The 17,859-nt window shown below is 38.9% G+C and overlaps 1 protein-coding gene across 3 annotated transcripts in view; it reads right to left on the bottom strand.

Annotated features, from left to right (window-relative positions):
* The window catches only part of otofa (otoferlin a), an 80,897-nt gene that overhangs the window by 53,010 nt on the left and 10,028 nt on the right, over positions 1-17,859 (bottom strand). For 2 of the 3 annotated variants that reach the window (XM_073852977.1, XM_073852976.1), the window contains exons 1-9: positions 13,621-13,758; positions 10,813-10,933; positions 10,576-10,676; positions 10,388-10,478; positions 10,179-10,295; positions 9,948-10,100; positions 9,654-9,843; positions 9,403-9,527; positions 7,332-7,466 (exon numbers count right to left, since the gene is read on the bottom strand). In XM_073852977.1, the coding sequence (XP_073709078.1) occupies positions 7,332-7,466; positions 9,403-9,527; positions 9,654-9,843; positions 9,948-10,100; positions 10,179-10,295; positions 10,388-10,478; positions 10,576-10,676; positions 10,813-10,933; positions 13,621-13,643 (1,056 nt within the window). In that variant the 5' untranslated portion in view covers positions 13,644-13,758. Of the gene's footprint in view, positions 1-7,331; positions 7,467-9,402; positions 9,528-9,653; positions 9,844-9,947; positions 10,101-10,178; positions 10,296-10,387; positions 10,479-10,575; positions 10,677-10,812; positions 10,934-13,620; positions 13,811-13,955; positions 14,065-17,859 lie in introns of those variants that run through there. The other variant, XM_073852978.1, reaches the window with a different exon arrangement.

Genomic DNA, 17,859 nt, shown 5'->3' with positions numbered 1-17,859 from the left:
ATTCGTCTAATTAATAGATAACCTATAGTGTTTCATTGACGAGTGAATCATTAGTTCCATTTGTAAATCGTTTATGGTCACACACGGGCATAAATACAATCAAAAAGTCAAAACTTTATTGGCATAATTGTCGTTTACAATGTTTGCAAAATGGCAAATAGCATATATACATAAAGTTATTTAGATTAAGCGATTCACAATAAATAAAAACATTCAGAATGTTTTGTAAAGAGATCAAAATAAAGGTGAAAATAACGAATATAAACGAATAATACAAATATTATGGAAAAAAAGAAGGTCAGTTAATGGACAAGACTCTGGGATGCATAAAATGTTTCTTGTGAGGCTATTAAATTTTAAGTACTTTATGTAATGTTTATTCATGATAAACTTGTGAATGCTGTCTACATTGCGCACAGACATCATTAGCATATACAGCATCGCCTATATAATTATTTAATATTGTATTAATTTCTACAGAGATGATAATCATATCTATAGGAAGCTTTAAATTATTACTTAACGAAATAAAACAAATTGAAAACAAAAACTCGTTTATGTAATCCGTAAAGATAAATTTCTCTCTCAAGGCGTCCAAAAAGGTATTGTACTCGAGGAGCGGATATAATATTCTTGATACTTCAAACTTCCATGTTCTGTTCTATAAATTTTGAGAATTAAAAAAATCAGGCTCTCATGAAATCTTTGAAATCAATCTTTGTATGGCTAGTTTATTCAGTTATTCAGTATTGTTGTGTTTCCCCTGTTTTATTCGTTTAATATTCAGAAACAAGTGCCTTTTTTTTTTCAAAACATTTTTTAAAAGAAAGAATTCAACCCTCCAAAATTTTGTTTGCCTATGTCACAATATGAGATAAATCCAGCCCTGTAAATGATGCTGATTTTTGTTGCCAAATTGGTTTGGAAGCGTTGTTGAATAAACAAGTAACGTTAAACTGAACTTTTATGCCTGTATGACTGACAATTTTATTGACCACTGAGAAAGCATTGATTTGGTAAGATGATGGTTCATACCATGTAGAAAAATTACATTTTGAAAAATAGCTTAGATGTAGTAAACTACTTTTGCCGTGTTGCTGCTGTAGCTTAGCTTAGCTAAGGAATGGGAAACCACTACAACACTGTTATACGTCATCATACGTTGTCGCTAGTTCTTAATGTTACATCAGAGGACATGCGCCGATGTTTATCACACATTTCAAGATGTTGAAAAAAATGTTGTAGCGTTGCAAAAAGTACAAATGTACGGTGTACGCACTGTTCATTCACATGTACACATATGGCCGTAAGCAAAACAAACAATGCGTTATCACATGCACGGCAAATTGCAAATCTGTGGTGTAGTGGTGCCTTGAGAAGTGGGTAAATGCTTCATTTGTGTACAGCAAATTGCTGGAGTTCGAAAATCAGGAGTTAGGCAAAAAAGTGTGAAAGAGTTAAATTTTTGGAGTTTATTCTTTAACTTTCACAACAGTTTGTGTTACGGGATACTCCCTGGCTGTGTTGTATTTCGGAGTTCATTCATTGGTGTTCAGGGGCACGTTTTAACAATAACGTTACATCAGGAGCGCGCCATGACACGAGCCTGGTTCTGCCACACGATCGACTGATGAAGTTGTCTACTTCGTCATGAGGTAGGTAAAAAACTAACTCCAAAATGTTCTTTATCTTCTGACAGACAGCTGATTATAGCTGTTACGTTAGTGTACTGACGCCAATAACCGCGGCGAACTTTGTGTTGAATGAATCTCCGATGCAAAACATGGCTGTTTTGAGCGGACTTTTTTTCGATGTGAACAAGCTAATATTAGCTTACGTCTTTCTGTTCACCTTATTTTTTTGTAAACGAGTGTTTTGCTGTCAAATTTAAGTTGCGACTCGCTCAAGAAACATTCTGTTAAGCTTCCATAATGTCATGCCGACGAGACGAGGTAATATCTAGCAATGTCAGTAAACTGAAGTGTCTAAGTCTAACTTTACCCTGGCTAAAAACGATCATAGTTTAGCCATGAACGTGTAAAGTAATGCCTGCAATGTTTTGAGTCGTAACGGCTAACGTTACAAATGTTTTAGTAGTGACTCGTGACCTATGAGAGTTCGTGGCTTTCATATTAAACATTTTGCATTTTCAATCACACTAACAGGTTGTTTTAAATTACATGTTTTCTCTTCATTGTCAGGATGTTGACAGAAGTGCTGGATGGAGGGAAGTAGTAGTAAAACTGGACGAAATTTGTTTCTCAGATTTTCTCAATTCAGGTGAGTTATGTGTTTAGTAATCAGTTAATAAAGAGTAAGTGACTGTAATTTTATGATTTATTTTGTAAATAACATGTTGTTGATGTTATTGTGTAGTCCAGCAGAAGTTTTTGAGATAAAACAACACTGAAAAAAGATGACCAGGGCTCAGCTGATGTACTACATGTTTTCTTGCTTTTTGGATGTCAAAGGACTGGTAAGTATTAAATAATACTTCAAAATGTTATTGAAAAAAATATATATTTTTACATTTGTCTGAACGATTATCTTTTCTTAAAAAAAAAAACAATTTCTTTGTGACTGAAGAAAGAAAAGAAAGACATGAACCTCTTGGATGACAAGCGGGTGAGTAAATTATCTGTATTTTTTTGTTCTGGAAGTGGACTCTTCCTTTAATGCCTATTGTTTATAAAGGGATGTTTATCTTGTGTTTCGGTCATGCCAAAGTATTGATGACCATCATCTGGCCACTAAAGAAAACCCTCAGCCATATCATCTTTCCTCAGGGACATCAAAAGCACAGGTTTCCACCTTTTACATCGTCTTGGACTGAGAAGTTTCGCCTTGTCAGTCATGTGAAACCTTGGGTATTGTTGAAGAGCTGTTCAAGTAAAGTAAAGTATCATGATGCTCTGTCCAGCCTGTACATATTTTTTTTTAAAGACAAATGTATATAATAATGATATAGGTAGAACTGAAGTCAAAGAACTGAGAGCAAGGCAGTTGAACAAGCAGTATTCTTATTTAAGCAAAATGTTAAGTTCTGTCCTCTGTGCTCCATCCTTCAGCTTTCAGTTTTGTTTTTATTCAGGCGCCTCAAACTAATTCATGGAATGTATCCTGGTATCACTGTGGAGTTGTTTCTTGTTACTTCATCTGATGTATATCTACCTCTGGTTACACAATACTACTGCACTATTTTATAATTATTCAGGTTTGATTTTATATAATGCAATGATGTGTTTTTGACTATGCTGTATACAATTTTACTAAACATTTCTTGTTGGCACTGCAGACATGTATTAAATGTAAATGTTTTGCTGTTAGATTTTACAGTATTTTATGACAGCAGTTAATTTCAAAGTGTTTACATGCATGGAATTTCAAAATCCAATCTATGTATTTCCTGAAATAAAAGCAGCTAGTTGAGAGTATGGCTTTCAGTGTAGTCATTTCCACATAAAACATATTGTGTTTACCCTAAGAAGTGTTTTTAACACTGGTTAAAGAGTTTAAATTATAATTAACTAAATTTTAGAGTTAAAATTACTCTCCAAATGATTAATATTTTAACTCCAGAAAGTGTTAAAATCTAACTCTGAGAAAGTGTTAAATTCTACTCCATTGAATTTCCTTTTGAACTTTCAATTTGAGCGCATTGGTTTACTGGATCCTTGGACTGAAATGTTTACAGGGGTTCACTGGTTTAAGAAATTTCAGATGGTAAAAATCTGCTTCTTTTTAATTGTAAGGTATTTTTTTTTTTTTTTCATTATTATGTACTGATTTAAATGACTGGGGTGTGGGAAATTCCCTCGCCACATGGCCTTCCATGTTTCTAACTTGCAGTCAAGTGTATATGACATAAAAATATATTTTGTAATATCAATCAGTGCAAACAGTGCTATCTGCTAGCAAACTTTAGCGATTTTTTGCAAACGTTTATTTACAGAACAACACCATAAACACAAACACAAGATTAAAGGTAATATACATATAATGAAAAATTGTCATAAATATCCTTATTAATGGCAAAAATTACCTATATTTATAAGTCTGCTTGCTCGAGTGAGCAGGCATGTTGGAAAATGGAAATTTCTCTTAGCCCTTCGTTTGAAATGAGGTCCCGAAAATTCTTTGTTTGGAGGCCTATCTGGCCCTTCCCCTTCCCCCTACCCTTCCAACCTAACGAGAAATGAGACACCCCTAGCACTTCACCCCCCCCCCGGAGCCAAGCCAGCTCTTCTCACCTTTATTCATAGGTTGGGGGGAAGGTGAAAGGTGAAATGGCAAGTTTAAAAGTGACACGAACGACCCTCATTAACAATTGTGAGGTTAGATGTTTGAAAGGTTGTGAAAAAAATGGAGGCACCAGTGCAATCACTTTTTTTGTGTGAAAATAAATAAATAATTTCTTCATTTTTGCTTATAAAGGTATAGGAGTAATACATCATTCTGACCTGTAACGGGTCCATTTTTATTTTAGTGCACTCACAATAGCCTATAAACAACTCATGCGTTTATAAAATAAAGGAAAACAGAAGATGCGCTTTCTGCCGTCTGTTCTTGAACATCGCTTCACAATGAACAAAAGCTTTAAATTACCACTTTAAAACGAAATAATTCAAATCGAAAATAGAAACGTTCATTATGTAATCTGTAGGCCTAAAGATTTAAAGATATTTCTATATAAAGGCACGTCCAATTTAGAAATGGCGAGAAATTTTTCTATTTATCTCCATTATTGATGAATGTCTAAAATATAAAAGTAAGGAAAAGCCTAAAACAGGGCTGATTATATTTATTTTATAATTCTATTAAAATTATAATGTTATAGAATATACTATAAAATAATTATAATTACAAATTATACTGGCATAGAGTATATGTAAAACTTTAATAATTGTAGCTGCTTATATTTTCAGATTTTATGTTTCTCTGTTCTATATATCTTAAAATTTAGAGGATTTGCTGCAACGCAATTTTGTCCGATATGCAAATTATTTATTAGCCTATTAGTATTTTAATCCATAAAGCAAATGCTTTAAAAACACCTTTAAAAAATACTATTTTTGCATCCAGATGCTTTTAAAGAACTTTTCAATATACATGTTATCTTATATCTTAAATGAACTTGTATCTTAAATGTAAACCATGATTTCGTTGTATTCCCTGTGTAACGAATCTCTTACTTATAGCTACATTTTAGGTGCGTCTGAGCTTTGTTGTTTATGGTTTTTTTAAAAATCAAGAGTTGCGCGCACTCAACAAAACTGACAAGACTCATTTGAACGCTTCTGATAGACATTGCATTCCTAACCCAACAGAATCGTGTGTGGTTCGTTATAACACTGTAAAAACGCCTAAAAAGAATTACGGTGCAGATTATCTGATCTTAATGTAATGCCGCAATTTACATTTTCTATTCATTTTCATTTTATTGTCAACAGACGTAATATATTGATTTTGTTTGGGCAGGGGAATATGTCCAATTTAGTGGCATTTTTTGGCCCCAGGTCAAGCCTTCCCCAGCCTTACACACGCTCCGCCTATGATACTAACTATATATATACCCTTAGAATATATAGCCTATATATACCCACTTAGAATAATTTTCTTCCCGACCCGACACGCTAAATTTAATTCTCATTTCCAGAATCTCACATTTAACCATTTGGAAACAATGTCGAGTATAAAACTTTTTTCGCAGTACATCCATTATATTTCCATGTTCCACTTTTAAGACGTATTACAGCCCTGCATTTTAGTCCGTCAAAGATCAAATGCGGGCTAAAATTATATTTTAGACATTCAGTGGTGATTTAAAAAAAAATTGCAGCGCTGGAGGAACCACGAGACCAGGCTACCATGACGGTCCTGTTAGCAGCATTGAGCGCACGTTCAGCACAGCTTGGAAGGGTTCCTTGTTTAAAGCTTACCACAAAACACTGGCAAAAGTAAATACCATGACTGTCTAATAGTAAGGAGATATTTTAATTATTTATTTAGAAACTACTGTTTTCTGAGTCAGTGATGATGCAGTTAACAGTCCTCATATCCTCGTTGGACGCGCGCCTTTAGAGAGAAATGCATCTCTATGGACTAGCTACATAATAAAAACAGTTTTTGTTTTCTATTTGTTTTTTTCGTTAAGTAGTAATTTAAGTCTTTCTACATATTTATTTATCATGTCTGACAAAAAAATAACGGTTAAATATTTTCCACTGAAAAAAAAATGTAACTGATCGAGCTTGAGCCTTCATGTCCTAAAAATGTGTTTTGCTCTCTCCGCACAAACGATTGGATATGCACCTAATAGCGCATATTTATATCTATTATTATTTATTTCTTTTATTTTACATCTATGGATTTTAGTTTAGCCAATTCGTGATTTGAGAAGGCAAATTGAAAGAGTAGGTCAACTCACTGTCTGCCGCTTGGTCTTTAAGAAACAAAAAGCTTACGTTTAACGAACAAAAATGCTCCAATTTTTTTTTCTAAATTAACTTAATAAAAAGGAAACGAAATTATAAATACTTTGCCGTTACATACAGAATGAATTACCGATTATGGCGCCAGATATTGAAACAACAGACATAAATACTGTCCAAATAGCCCTCTTTGTGCAGGGCTTGGCCACAGAATGTTGTTCCTTGCGCCACCTGGTGGATATTATATGAAGCGCAACAACGTTTTAAAAAAACCTAAAAAAGCCCCTGCAGGCCGCCGCGTGGCGACGCGTGCTGAATTGCAGGCTGCCGCGTGAAAAAAGACGCATTTTTAATGGCCAGATCTGTATCTGTCCCTGACACTCTCTGTCATTGAAATAAACCACAGCAACGGTTACTACAAACTACTGTAGAGACTAAAACTACAAAGAAGCATCCAATTGTAAACCCTCTGAACTGTCACAACCAAGGGAATGCAAGAGGTAGTTTATCGCCGCAGGAAACAGGTGTTTTCATCACCATGTAAGTAAGGGAAATGATCTGATCTTGTTTTTGGGACACAGTCCCAAGCAATTCCACTTCTTGCATGCCTTGTTGAATTCAGCTATGCAAACACAGATTGACAGCAGTGTTGAAATAAGTGTTCACACTCTACTTAGCCAAAATGTCGTCCAACAAAATGCCAGGACCAGAAGATTTTAAACAGGAAAAAAACATCAGGTCAGGACAATAGGGCACATTTTCACACCCTTAATATGACTCATACATGGAAAGGATGATGAACAACAGAACTGCTTTGAACTAGCAAACAATGACATTTAGTTGTGTATATTTAGCTTTTATTTGTGAGTCCAATAATTGGGTTTTGCAATTTAAACTTACCACGGTGTCTTGGTCGTACAGTTCAATGACAATAATTGGAGGGTCATCACGGAGCTCACCAGCCTCACCGTAGAGTTCAACATTATCAAACACGAGCAACTGATCCCAGGTAGGACAGAGAGTCTCACTGAGGACCTGAAATACACATACACAAATGTTCATGGATGATTCATCAATTATGAGAACCCTTCTGTCCTTTAACCAAAAATAAATAACAGTAATTTTACTTTTAAAGGTCAGATTATAACAGCTTTACACATTTTGATGTTCCTTTAATTATGTTTTCCTTATTTAAAAAAGGTTAGTTCAACCAAAAAAAAAATCGAAATTCTGTCATTAATTATTAACCCTCATGTCATTTCAAACCTGTAAGACCTTTGTTCATATTTGGAACACAAATTAAGATATTTTTGATGAAATCCTAAAGCTTTCTGTCCCTCAATAGACAGCAACACAACTACCATGTTCAAGGCCCAGAAAGGTAGTAAGAACATTAATAAAATAGTCCATGTGATGTCAGTGGTTCCGTAATGTTATGAAGCCTTGAGCATACTTTTTGTGCACAAAGAAAACAAAAATAATAACTTTATTCAACAATTTCTTCTCTTCTGCACGTTCACAAGAGTACCATGGTGTACATGTGTACATTCCTCTGCTTGTAAACAAGGCGCAGCGCATCCAGGTTCTACTTCAGAATGCCGGCTCCAGCGTCAGCAGCACCACACACATGTGTTGTGGTACTCTTGTGAACACATGGCAGAGACTGACACAGAAGAGAAGAAATTGTTAAATAAAGATGACATTTTTGTTTTATTTGCGCACAAAAAAACGAGGTATTTTGTATTGCATGGCAGGAAAGTACCCTATCCTACAGAAAACCTTAAAAACTGCTAGATCTGATTACTTTTCATCTCTTTTAGAAAAACCCCAGGTATTTATTTAATACAGTGACTAATTAATGAAAAATAAAGCATTAACAGTCATTGACATTTCCCAACAGCACAGCGGTAATTACTTTATGAACTACTTTCCTTCCAAGATCGATACTGTTAGAGATACAATTGTAACCATGCTGCTGTCAGCCATAGTATCGCATCAGATGGTCCCCTAAGGAACAATTCCACTCAATCTCTAATATAGAAGAGGAAGAATTGTATATAATTCTATACCATCTAAACCAACAACATGTACAGTATGTTAGACCCTATTCCATCTATGCTACTAAAAGAGTTGCTTCCAGAAGTCATAGATCCTCTTGTGAATATTATTAATTTGTCATATGTCCCAAAAACCTTCAAACTGGTTGTTATTAATCCTCTCATTAAAACAACACAACTTGAATGAATTAGCTAATTACAGACCGATCTTGAAATCCCTAGACACTAGAAAAGGTAGTATCCTCACAACTATGTTCCTAGAAAAATGGTATCTTTCCAGTCAGGATTTAGACCATAGATTTTAGACCTTCATAAAATCATGCTTGAACCACTGATGTCACATGGACTATTTTAACGTTGTCCTTACTACCTTTCTGGGCCTTGAATGTGGTAGTTGCGTTGCTGTCTATGCAGGGTCAGAAAGCACTCAGATTTCAACAAAAATATCTTAATTTGTGTTCGGCAGATGAAATAAGGTCTTGGTTTTGGAAAGACATGAGGGTTATGAGTAGACATGAGTAATTAATGACAACATTTTGGAGTGAACTATCCCTTTAAAGAGTGTTGAAATGTTCTTAAGTTCTTTTTATTTTTAATCAATTTAATTCAATTTTTAATCATTTTTAATTAATATTGTACAATGTGTACAATGTCTAAATAAATACAATGATGACAAACAATTGAGTTAACTGTAATTATCATCTCTGCATTACATTACAAAATTTTAGAAAAGTGTTTGAATGTTTATATATAAAATACAAAAATACAGCAAAACTGTAACACTGTAAATTATTATGGATTTGTTACCCACTAACAAAAACAGCACCCAAACTTCACAGTCAAACTGAAAATGTTTGTACTTTAACAGACCTTGAAATGCACACTCATAACCAAAGACTCCAACACACACTCACCTCTGTCACCTGGCTGTGGGTGGAGAAGAAGACCCTTGCAAAAGGGTCAGACAGCCCGCTATTGTCAGCAGCAAACAGACTGCGAGCTTGATACATATGGGCCCTCAGCTGAAACACCTGCTTCACTACAGGACAAAATATAGAGGGTCACTTATCACATACTGTACATTTTAACATATATGCAAATTTCAAAACAAACACAAAAAAGGTACTAACCATTAGATCATATGTAAAACATACAATAATCTTACTGTTATAAACCAGGCTGATGGGAGGAACAGCTTGTAAGCCTGTTCCCTTTGTTGCCTTGTTTTCTTCAAAGCCGCTAGGAAGGCCGCTCAAGAAGTCTTTTCTCTGTTTGTTCAACCCCAGCCACAAATACATCTCTAGTTTAGCCTGAACTGTCCAGCCGGCAGGCCCAAAGCCTTTCTTTCCGGGCAGCTATAATGAACACAAGTCCCAATGCAGAATGTTTACATCAATAAAATCCAAGCTAATTTCATTCCGTCTAATTAACATGTTTATTCAGAGGAAGTAGGTTTTACCCTGAGAAAAACAGCTTTAACTTTTCCACAGTCTTTTCCCATCTCTTCGTCAACAATTGAGTAGAGGATGTCTTTGGAGGGTACGCGGGCATACGCTATGCGCTTGTTGTTGCTAATCATCCAAATAAAAACATCAGGGATGCTGTGCTGGGGCTGATGAATAAACAAGAAAACGTTATGTCTGAGAAGCTTAATGTGAATGGAGCAATAAGGGTATGTGATTTCTTTTACCTCATCTGCCAGGAAACGAAGCCTGTGAAGGAAATTGAACACTAGCTTGAGTTTGTCTCGAACCGTGTTTCTCTTCACTTGCGAGCGGATAGTCTTCGCCTGCTGAGCCATACTCTCCTGTGAACAATACAACCACGCAAATTACATTTAACAACCTATCAGCAGTTCTTAATGTCCAAGCTGAGACCATATAGATCGTGTAGGCGTACCATTTCTCTCATACAGGACTTCAGCCTCTCCTTGTCCAGCTTGGTTCTTCCGGATAGATTCTGATCTTTGTTTGCCAGTGTAACAAATCGGCTTCAATTGTGGAGAATAGAGAAAGGATTGTTGATTGTGATTTTATTCCAGAATGTACTGGCTTTAATTGTTTAGGATAACTTTTACATTCTCTCACCTGCAACTTGTGCTAAGTTCTTCTAATACACCTCTAAGTCTGCGTTCTGGATACGCCTTTTCTGTTTTTATTATTTCCTGAACATCATTCAGACCTTCCTCCTGTATACAAAAGACAGACATGCAGATGTTTAAACAGTACAATGTCCAATTTTACAAGAATAACCCTAAAAGAACTGCTTAGAAGAAGGAGATTGACAGTTGAACAACTAGATAGCAATTTTAGGAGGAGCCTGACCAGTTTATCTGCAATCTTGTCCATTATATTGGAGTTGTACAGCCGTCTCCTCTGGTCTTGCCACCAGCTCTTGATGTAAATGCAGGGTTTCTTTTCAAAGTAAGGCAAGTGGAAGTAATTTCTGTAAATGGAGCAAAATGGATAGTTCCGTTTCTAGACGCAGAGCTCAACAGTAGCTGTTATCTATTTTAAAAAAGTGTGATTTTGACAAACTGCATATACAGTTGAAGTCAAAAGTCTACATACACCTTGACCTGAATAAGATATTTCACATAAAAGATTAAAACAATGGTTGAATTTATGAAAATGACCCCATTCAAAAGTTTACATACGATTGGTTATTTGTCATGATCGGGGCTGTGGGTCTCCCCTCAGCCTCCTGAGGTCGCTGTTCACACTGCACTTCTGATAGCATTCACCTGTCCTTGTCGTTAACACTGATTCACTCACATCTGTTCACTATTATCCGGTCTTTAAATACTCTCACCTTTCTCTCCTGCTTCATGTCTGCATTGTCTTTTGTCTTGTATGTACTGTTCTATTCTTGATCCTGGCCTTAGACTTTGTTCCCTGTTTTGTTCAGTTTATGCTTAAGTTTATGTTCAGTTGTGCCGTGTTGGCCTTTTGTTTGTTTGTTTATTGTTTTATTATTAAATACTACTCACCCTGCATTTGGACCCAGACCTCCTTACTCACACGTGACAGAATGCAGACATCCATAATGGGTCCAGCGGGGAAGAAATTTTTTTTTGAGGCGGCGGTCGGGGCGGCGACCATTCCCTCTGCTCCCAACACGGAGGGGATGTCCTTTGAGGCGGCGTCGGCAGCGCGCTTTGAATATATCTACGCCTGCCTGGCGATGGATGCCCGTGTCGCCGAGGATTTGCGAAGGCGCCCCTTCTTTGCGGTGGGGGTGGAGACGGAGTTTCGTGGGAAGGCGGTGGCTTCCACTCTTTCTGTTCCTGGCGCTGAGGCGGCTGCGCGTCCTGTTCCTGACGCTGAGGCGGCCGCGCGCTCTGTTCCTGGCGCTGAGGCGGCCGCACGCTCTGTTCCTGGCGCTGAGGCGGCCGCGCGCTCTGTTCCTGGCGCTGAGGCGGCCGCGCGCTCTGTTCCTGGCGCTGAGGCGGCCGCGCGCTCTGTTCCTGGCGCTGAGGCGGCCGCGCGCTCTGTTCCTGGCGCGGAGACAGCAGCGCTCTCTGTTCTTGACGTAGAGGCGGCTGCGCTCTCTATTCCTGGGGCAGAGGCGACCGCTGTTGCTGTTCCTGACGTGGCCCTCACCGCGCCTTCTTTTGGATTTGCGAAGGCGCCCCTTCTTTGCGGTGGGGGTGGAGACGGAGTTTCGTGGGAAGGCGGCGGCTTCCACTCTTTCTGTTCCTGGCGCTGAGGCGGCCGCGCGTCCTGTTCCTGACGCTGAGGCGGCCGCGCGCTCTGTTCCTGGCGCTGAGGCGGCCGCGCGTCCTGTTCCTGGCGCTGAGGCGGCCGCGCGTCCTGTTCCTGACGCGGAGACGACCGCTGTTGCTGTTCCTGACGCGGCCCTCGCCGCGCCTTCTGTTCCTGACGCGGAGACAGCAGCGCTCTCTGTTCTTGACGTGGAGGCGGCTGCGCTCTCTATTCCTGGGGCAGAGGCGACCGCTGTTGCTGTTCCTGACGTGGCCCTCACCGCGCCTTCTGTTCCTGACGCGGCCCTCACCGCGCCTTCTGTTCCTGACGCGGCCCTCACCGCGCCTTCTGTTCCTGACGCGGCCCTCACCGCGCCTTCTGTTCCTGACGTGGCCCTCACCGCGCCTTCTGTTCCTGACGCGGCCCTCACCGCGCCTTCTGTTCCTGACGTGGCCCTCACCGCGCCTTCTGTTCCTGACGCGGCCCTCACCGCGCCTTCTGTTCCTGACGCGGAGGCAGCTGCGCTCTCTGTTAAGGACGCGGAGGCGGCTGCGCTCTCTGTTCCTGACGCGGCTGGGGACGCGTTCTCTGTTCTGATCCTGGCCTTAGACTTTGTTCCCTGTTTTGTTCAGTTTATGCTTAAGTTTATGTTCAGTTGTGCCGTGTTGGCCTTTTGTTTGTTTGTTTATTGTTTTATTATTAAATACTACTCACCCTGCATTTGGACCCAGACCTCCTTACTCACACGTGACATTATTAGTACTGTGTTGTTACCTGAATGATCCACAGATGTGTTTTTTTTTTATAGTTTTATAGTATAGTTAATTTGTTTATAGTTTATAAGTTATAGTTGTTCATGAGTTCCTTGTTTGTCCTGAACAGTTAAAATGGACCCTGTTCTTCAGCATTTTCCAATAATGACTGTATGATTTTGAGATCAATCTCTTCACACTGAGGACACCTGAGGGGGGTGAAAACTTTTGAACAGAATGAAGATGTGAATTTTTTTATTTTTTTTAAATTTTATTAAGTACTGCCCCTCAGAAGCTACAGAAGATACTTAGATGTTTCCCAGAAGATAAAATAACAAATTCCAAAAGTTTTAACCCCCTGTAAACTGTTAACCCCTCTTTATATGCCAGAATATGTTTATGTAAACTAAATTGTTCAAGTCAGTACTAAACTATAACATGCTTTTTGTAACATCCATCTTATTTTGGTAAAATAATTGACATTTTGCAAATTCTGCAAGGTGTATGTAAACTTTTGACTTCAACTGGTATTTAAGTTGCTTGTGAGAGTGATTTTCAGTCAGAAAACTCTCCTGTTATACTAAAAGTGTAAAGAGCTTTCTCAAAACTATTTCTAGACAGTTTGATAACTCAAAATTTCTCTGACATTTCATCATTTTTTCCCCTAAACTCTGACCTGTCAGTGATAACTGGTTTCATAGGAGGGGTGGACGGCACAGATGCCAAATCTCCATCATCGTCTGCCTCTTCATCACTGGAGTTATGGATGAGCTCAGTCTCCTCTTCTTCACTCTCCCCTCCACCCTCTTTCTTCTTCTTTGCTGATGCAGGCTTGCTCACTCCATCAATCTGGTTACCATAGTTACCTAAGTGGAAAATTGTGTACATGTGGTGCTGTAAAGTTATTACTTTTGATGTTTTGAATTCACTGAAGTATTGCCTGACTATTTCCATAAGTATAAAAGTGAAAGTTTTGAAAAGAGACATCACAGGTGTTTGACTTCAGCTCACCGATAGTGACTTCAAAGCTGAGGGGTTTATCTCCAATTTTCCTGTCTATCATTGTGGCCTCCAAGAATGAACCGAAAAGGAAAAACTCCTCCATCTTTCCTGTGGCACTCTGATAGAAAAATATATATATATTTTTTTTCTTTTTTAAGTTTTAAGGTCAGAATCACATCTAAATAGCTGTCATTGATTTTATCAACCATAAAAAAGCGTTAAATAAGTATCCGCATAATGAGAAATGCACACACTATGTTTTGTTTTGGTGACCTTTTATTTCACTGCATTGGGATATCTTGCATCTTTTCTCTCAGACTTTTCTCTCATGATTTTCCCGATAGTGATCATAAGTGTGTGTGCTCAGTCTGAAATCATAATTGATTTGAGATTATGGCAGCTCAGCGCTGCATTGCAACCCAGCAGGGGTTTCCTCCCAACTAAAGCTATAATCTTTGATCAAATACAACACTCACTATATTCTGCTGTCCTTAGCAGAAAATAAGAAATGAATTCACACCCTATTAAAAACATACTTTTCTTTTCCAATGCTCAAAAACGGTCATACGAAATCTATTATGGAAGAGCGGAAATCTTCACTTTGGTTATAGGCCTAGTAGGCCTTTTTTTGGTTTTAACCCAAATGCTGGGTTCAGCATGTTGGGTCATTATATTGGGTTTTTAAAGTTTCTTATGCTCATCAAGGATTGTGAAATTTTATTTGCGTTATTTATATGTAAAACAATGTTTTTCTATATTGATATACATTGTACATGTACATGTAATTTATATCTGTAATTAAAGTTGAATTTTCAGAATCATTACTCCAGTCTTCAGTGTCACATGATCCTTCAAAAATCATTCTAATATGCTGATTTATTATTAGTGCTGGAAACGGTGGTGCTGCTTAATATTTTTGGGAACCTGTGATACATGATTTTTTTCAGGATTATTTGATCAATAAAAGGTTAAAAAGAACAGCTATTATTTAAAATAGAAAGGTTTTCTTACAATATACACTACTGTTTTAAAGTTTGGGGTCAGTAAATTTTTATTCTTTCTTTTTTTGAATACTTTTATTCACCAAGGATGTGTTAAATTAATAAAAAGTAATGGCATATATTTACATTGTTGGAAAAGATTTATATTTCAAATAAATGCTGTTCTTTTTAACTTGTTATTCATCAAAGAATCCTAAAAAAGAGTCACAGGTTCAAAAAAAATATTCGACAGATATCAAATATTTGATAATTCTAATAATAAATCAGCATATTAGAATGATTTCCAGATAATAATGCGACACTTAAGACTGGAGTGACAGCTGATGAAAATTCAGCTTAGCATCACAGGAATAAATTATATTTTAAAGCATATTAAAATAAAAAAACCTTATTTTATATTGTAATAACATTTGCAATATTACTGTTTTTTTCTGTATTTTTGATCAAATAAATTCAGCCTTGATGAGCCTTGATACATTTTCATAAGAACTTTTAAATAAAATGAAAATACCTCATTTACTCATCATTCCAAACCTATTTGATATGACAAATGTGAATAAGGACTGATACTGTCAAGCTGCAAAATAAAATAAAAAACACTAATAAAGTGTCACTAAAAGGGTCCATACAACTTGTGCACAATATTCTAAGTCTAAGCATTCTGTGAGAAAATAGATTTTTAGAAGACCAGTAATGCCCAGTTCATAAATGAATTGTACTTTTTGGTCAAATCTTTTTTGTTTAAATCCGATTTTTTAAAGAAATGTTCTCTAACATTGCACTGGATGGAAAGATTGTCAGTTGAATAATGACTTCAACCATTTTGTGACACTTCAGTGATGCTTTTTGTGATTTTGGAGCATTTGAAGTATTGGTCCTTATTCGTATTTATTATACCGATTTTTGTTAAAAATCACCATGACTACTTTTATGATAATTTTATAATGCTTTTATCCTGGTAAATTACTTTTACTTTTTGAAGCTCTATTTTCCTATTTATTATAATGTCAGAAAATAATCAACTGTACAGGATGTATCCTTTTGTATTCCACAGAAGAACAAAATAATTTGATTTGTAACGAGTAAATAATAACTTTTTTTAGAATTTTTATCACCTCCTCCTCTTGTAAACACCAAGAAAGCATTTCTGTGCTAGTCTCCAGCTCTTCTGTATTATATTAATGATCATACCGTCGACATATCTTTGGCTTACACTTTTATGTCTCTATTCTTCATGTAGCTTAAATCAATGCACAGGCTTTTAAAACTGCCAGGTTAGTCATGGCATGAAAGACAGTTGGGACCATCAGGATCATACGCTTGCCTCTACATCAAGTCTAAAAACAAATCTTGCGCTTCATTAAAATGCATCTGACAATCAATATTTGCTCCCAAAGGCCACACAAAATCACAGACAGCTGGACTCCCACATCTGCAATGACTTTTGGTCTGAGGACACAAAGCTTGGCCTTGTAATTTCCCAGTGGACGGCTGATATTTCATAGAATCTGGACTGAGCTGTAATCAATTTGTTTTCACATATGGTGTAAGAAGGTTACAAATGACCAGGCCAAGATGGAATCTGTTGAGTTCCCTTCCGGGAACTCTACACTGCGTCCTGAAACGCTGTGGGGAACGCCATTGGCGGGCCGCACTCTGAGTCATGTCCAACGTCCAATGAGAAACGGGAGTGACGTCACAGGCGCGGTGACGTCATCGACCAGGAAGTATAAAAGCACGTGCGTTTGAAGCTGGCGTCAGCTTTTGTCATTCAGCGAGAGCGCTCTGTGTTATTGTCTGTCTGATTTGCATTCTGCTGTTTTTCAGTGCCAATTGCACTACTTTTATTTGAGCAGAAATGCCAGGGGGAAAACGTTCTTTTAAGAACGAACGTTCTAAGGCGGTTCAGCAGCCACATAGACGGTGTGTCCCTCCCTGCCAACGCTTCATTGTTGGTGGGGATACACACGATCTATGTGTGGTCTGCTTGGGAGCGGAGCACGCTAGGTCAGCCCTTGAGGGGGCTGGCTGCCCGCAGTGCGAGCGGATGCCGCTGCGGTTGCTCCGTTCCCGGAAAGCCCTCTTTGAGGAGGGGGCTTTCATTAGCGTTCCCCGCGGGTCTGGCCCCGCTTCCGTCGAGGCGGAGCGGCAGCTGCACTCGTGGGGTTCGCAGCTAGATCTGCTGGAGGGAGTTGAGACGGGTGATCCCCTATCTCTCTCCTCACCCAGCGGATCGTATGACCTCCTCTTGGATGAGGAAGCCCGCACTGCGGTTCCTTCCCTCCGAGAGGAGGAGTCAACGCTTCTCCTGTCTTCCTCCGAGGAGGTTGACATCGAGAGCGTTGACCTCCCACAACCGCCCCCCCGTTCACCCCAGTATGAGGAGCTGGTGGAGGTGCTGATGAGCGCGGTGGCCAAGCTCAACATCAGCTGGTCACCCGCTCCAGATCCAGAGCCCCAGGCGAGCAGGCTTGATGAGCGCTTCCTGCGGGCTAAATCAGCACCTCCCAAACGGAGCCTCCCCTTTTTCCCCGACCTCCATAAAGAGATCGCGAGGTCGTGGGACAGGCCGTATTCCTCACGTCTCTACTCCCCCGCCTCAGATTACTACGGTAATGTGGGGGGGGATGGAGGAATACGGCTACAGGGCGATGCCTCAGGTCGAGCAGACACTAGCAAGCTATCTGTCTCCCGGCCTGGCATCGTCCCTGAAGGCTCCGTCCTTGCCCACCAAGCCATTAAAGGTAACATCAGGCTTGATGGGCAAGGCTTATGCGGCAGCAGGTCAGGCTGGTGCATGTTTACACACCATGTCTGTGCTCCAGGCGTACCAAGCCGACCTGCTGAAGGAGCTTAGTGACGGCGAGGAGGTGAGCGTGTCAGAGATGCGCAGGACCGCTGATCTGGCGCTC

Source organism: Garra rufa, chromosome 13, assembly GCF_049309525.1.
Source record: "Garra rufa chromosome 13, GarRuf1.0, whole genome shotgun sequence".
NCBI lineage: Eukaryota > Metazoa > Chordata > Actinopteri > Cypriniformes > Cyprinidae > Garra > Garra rufa.
The sequence above is the reverse complement of the archived record's forward strand: the minus strand, read 5'-3'. Positions and strand labels throughout refer to the sequence as shown.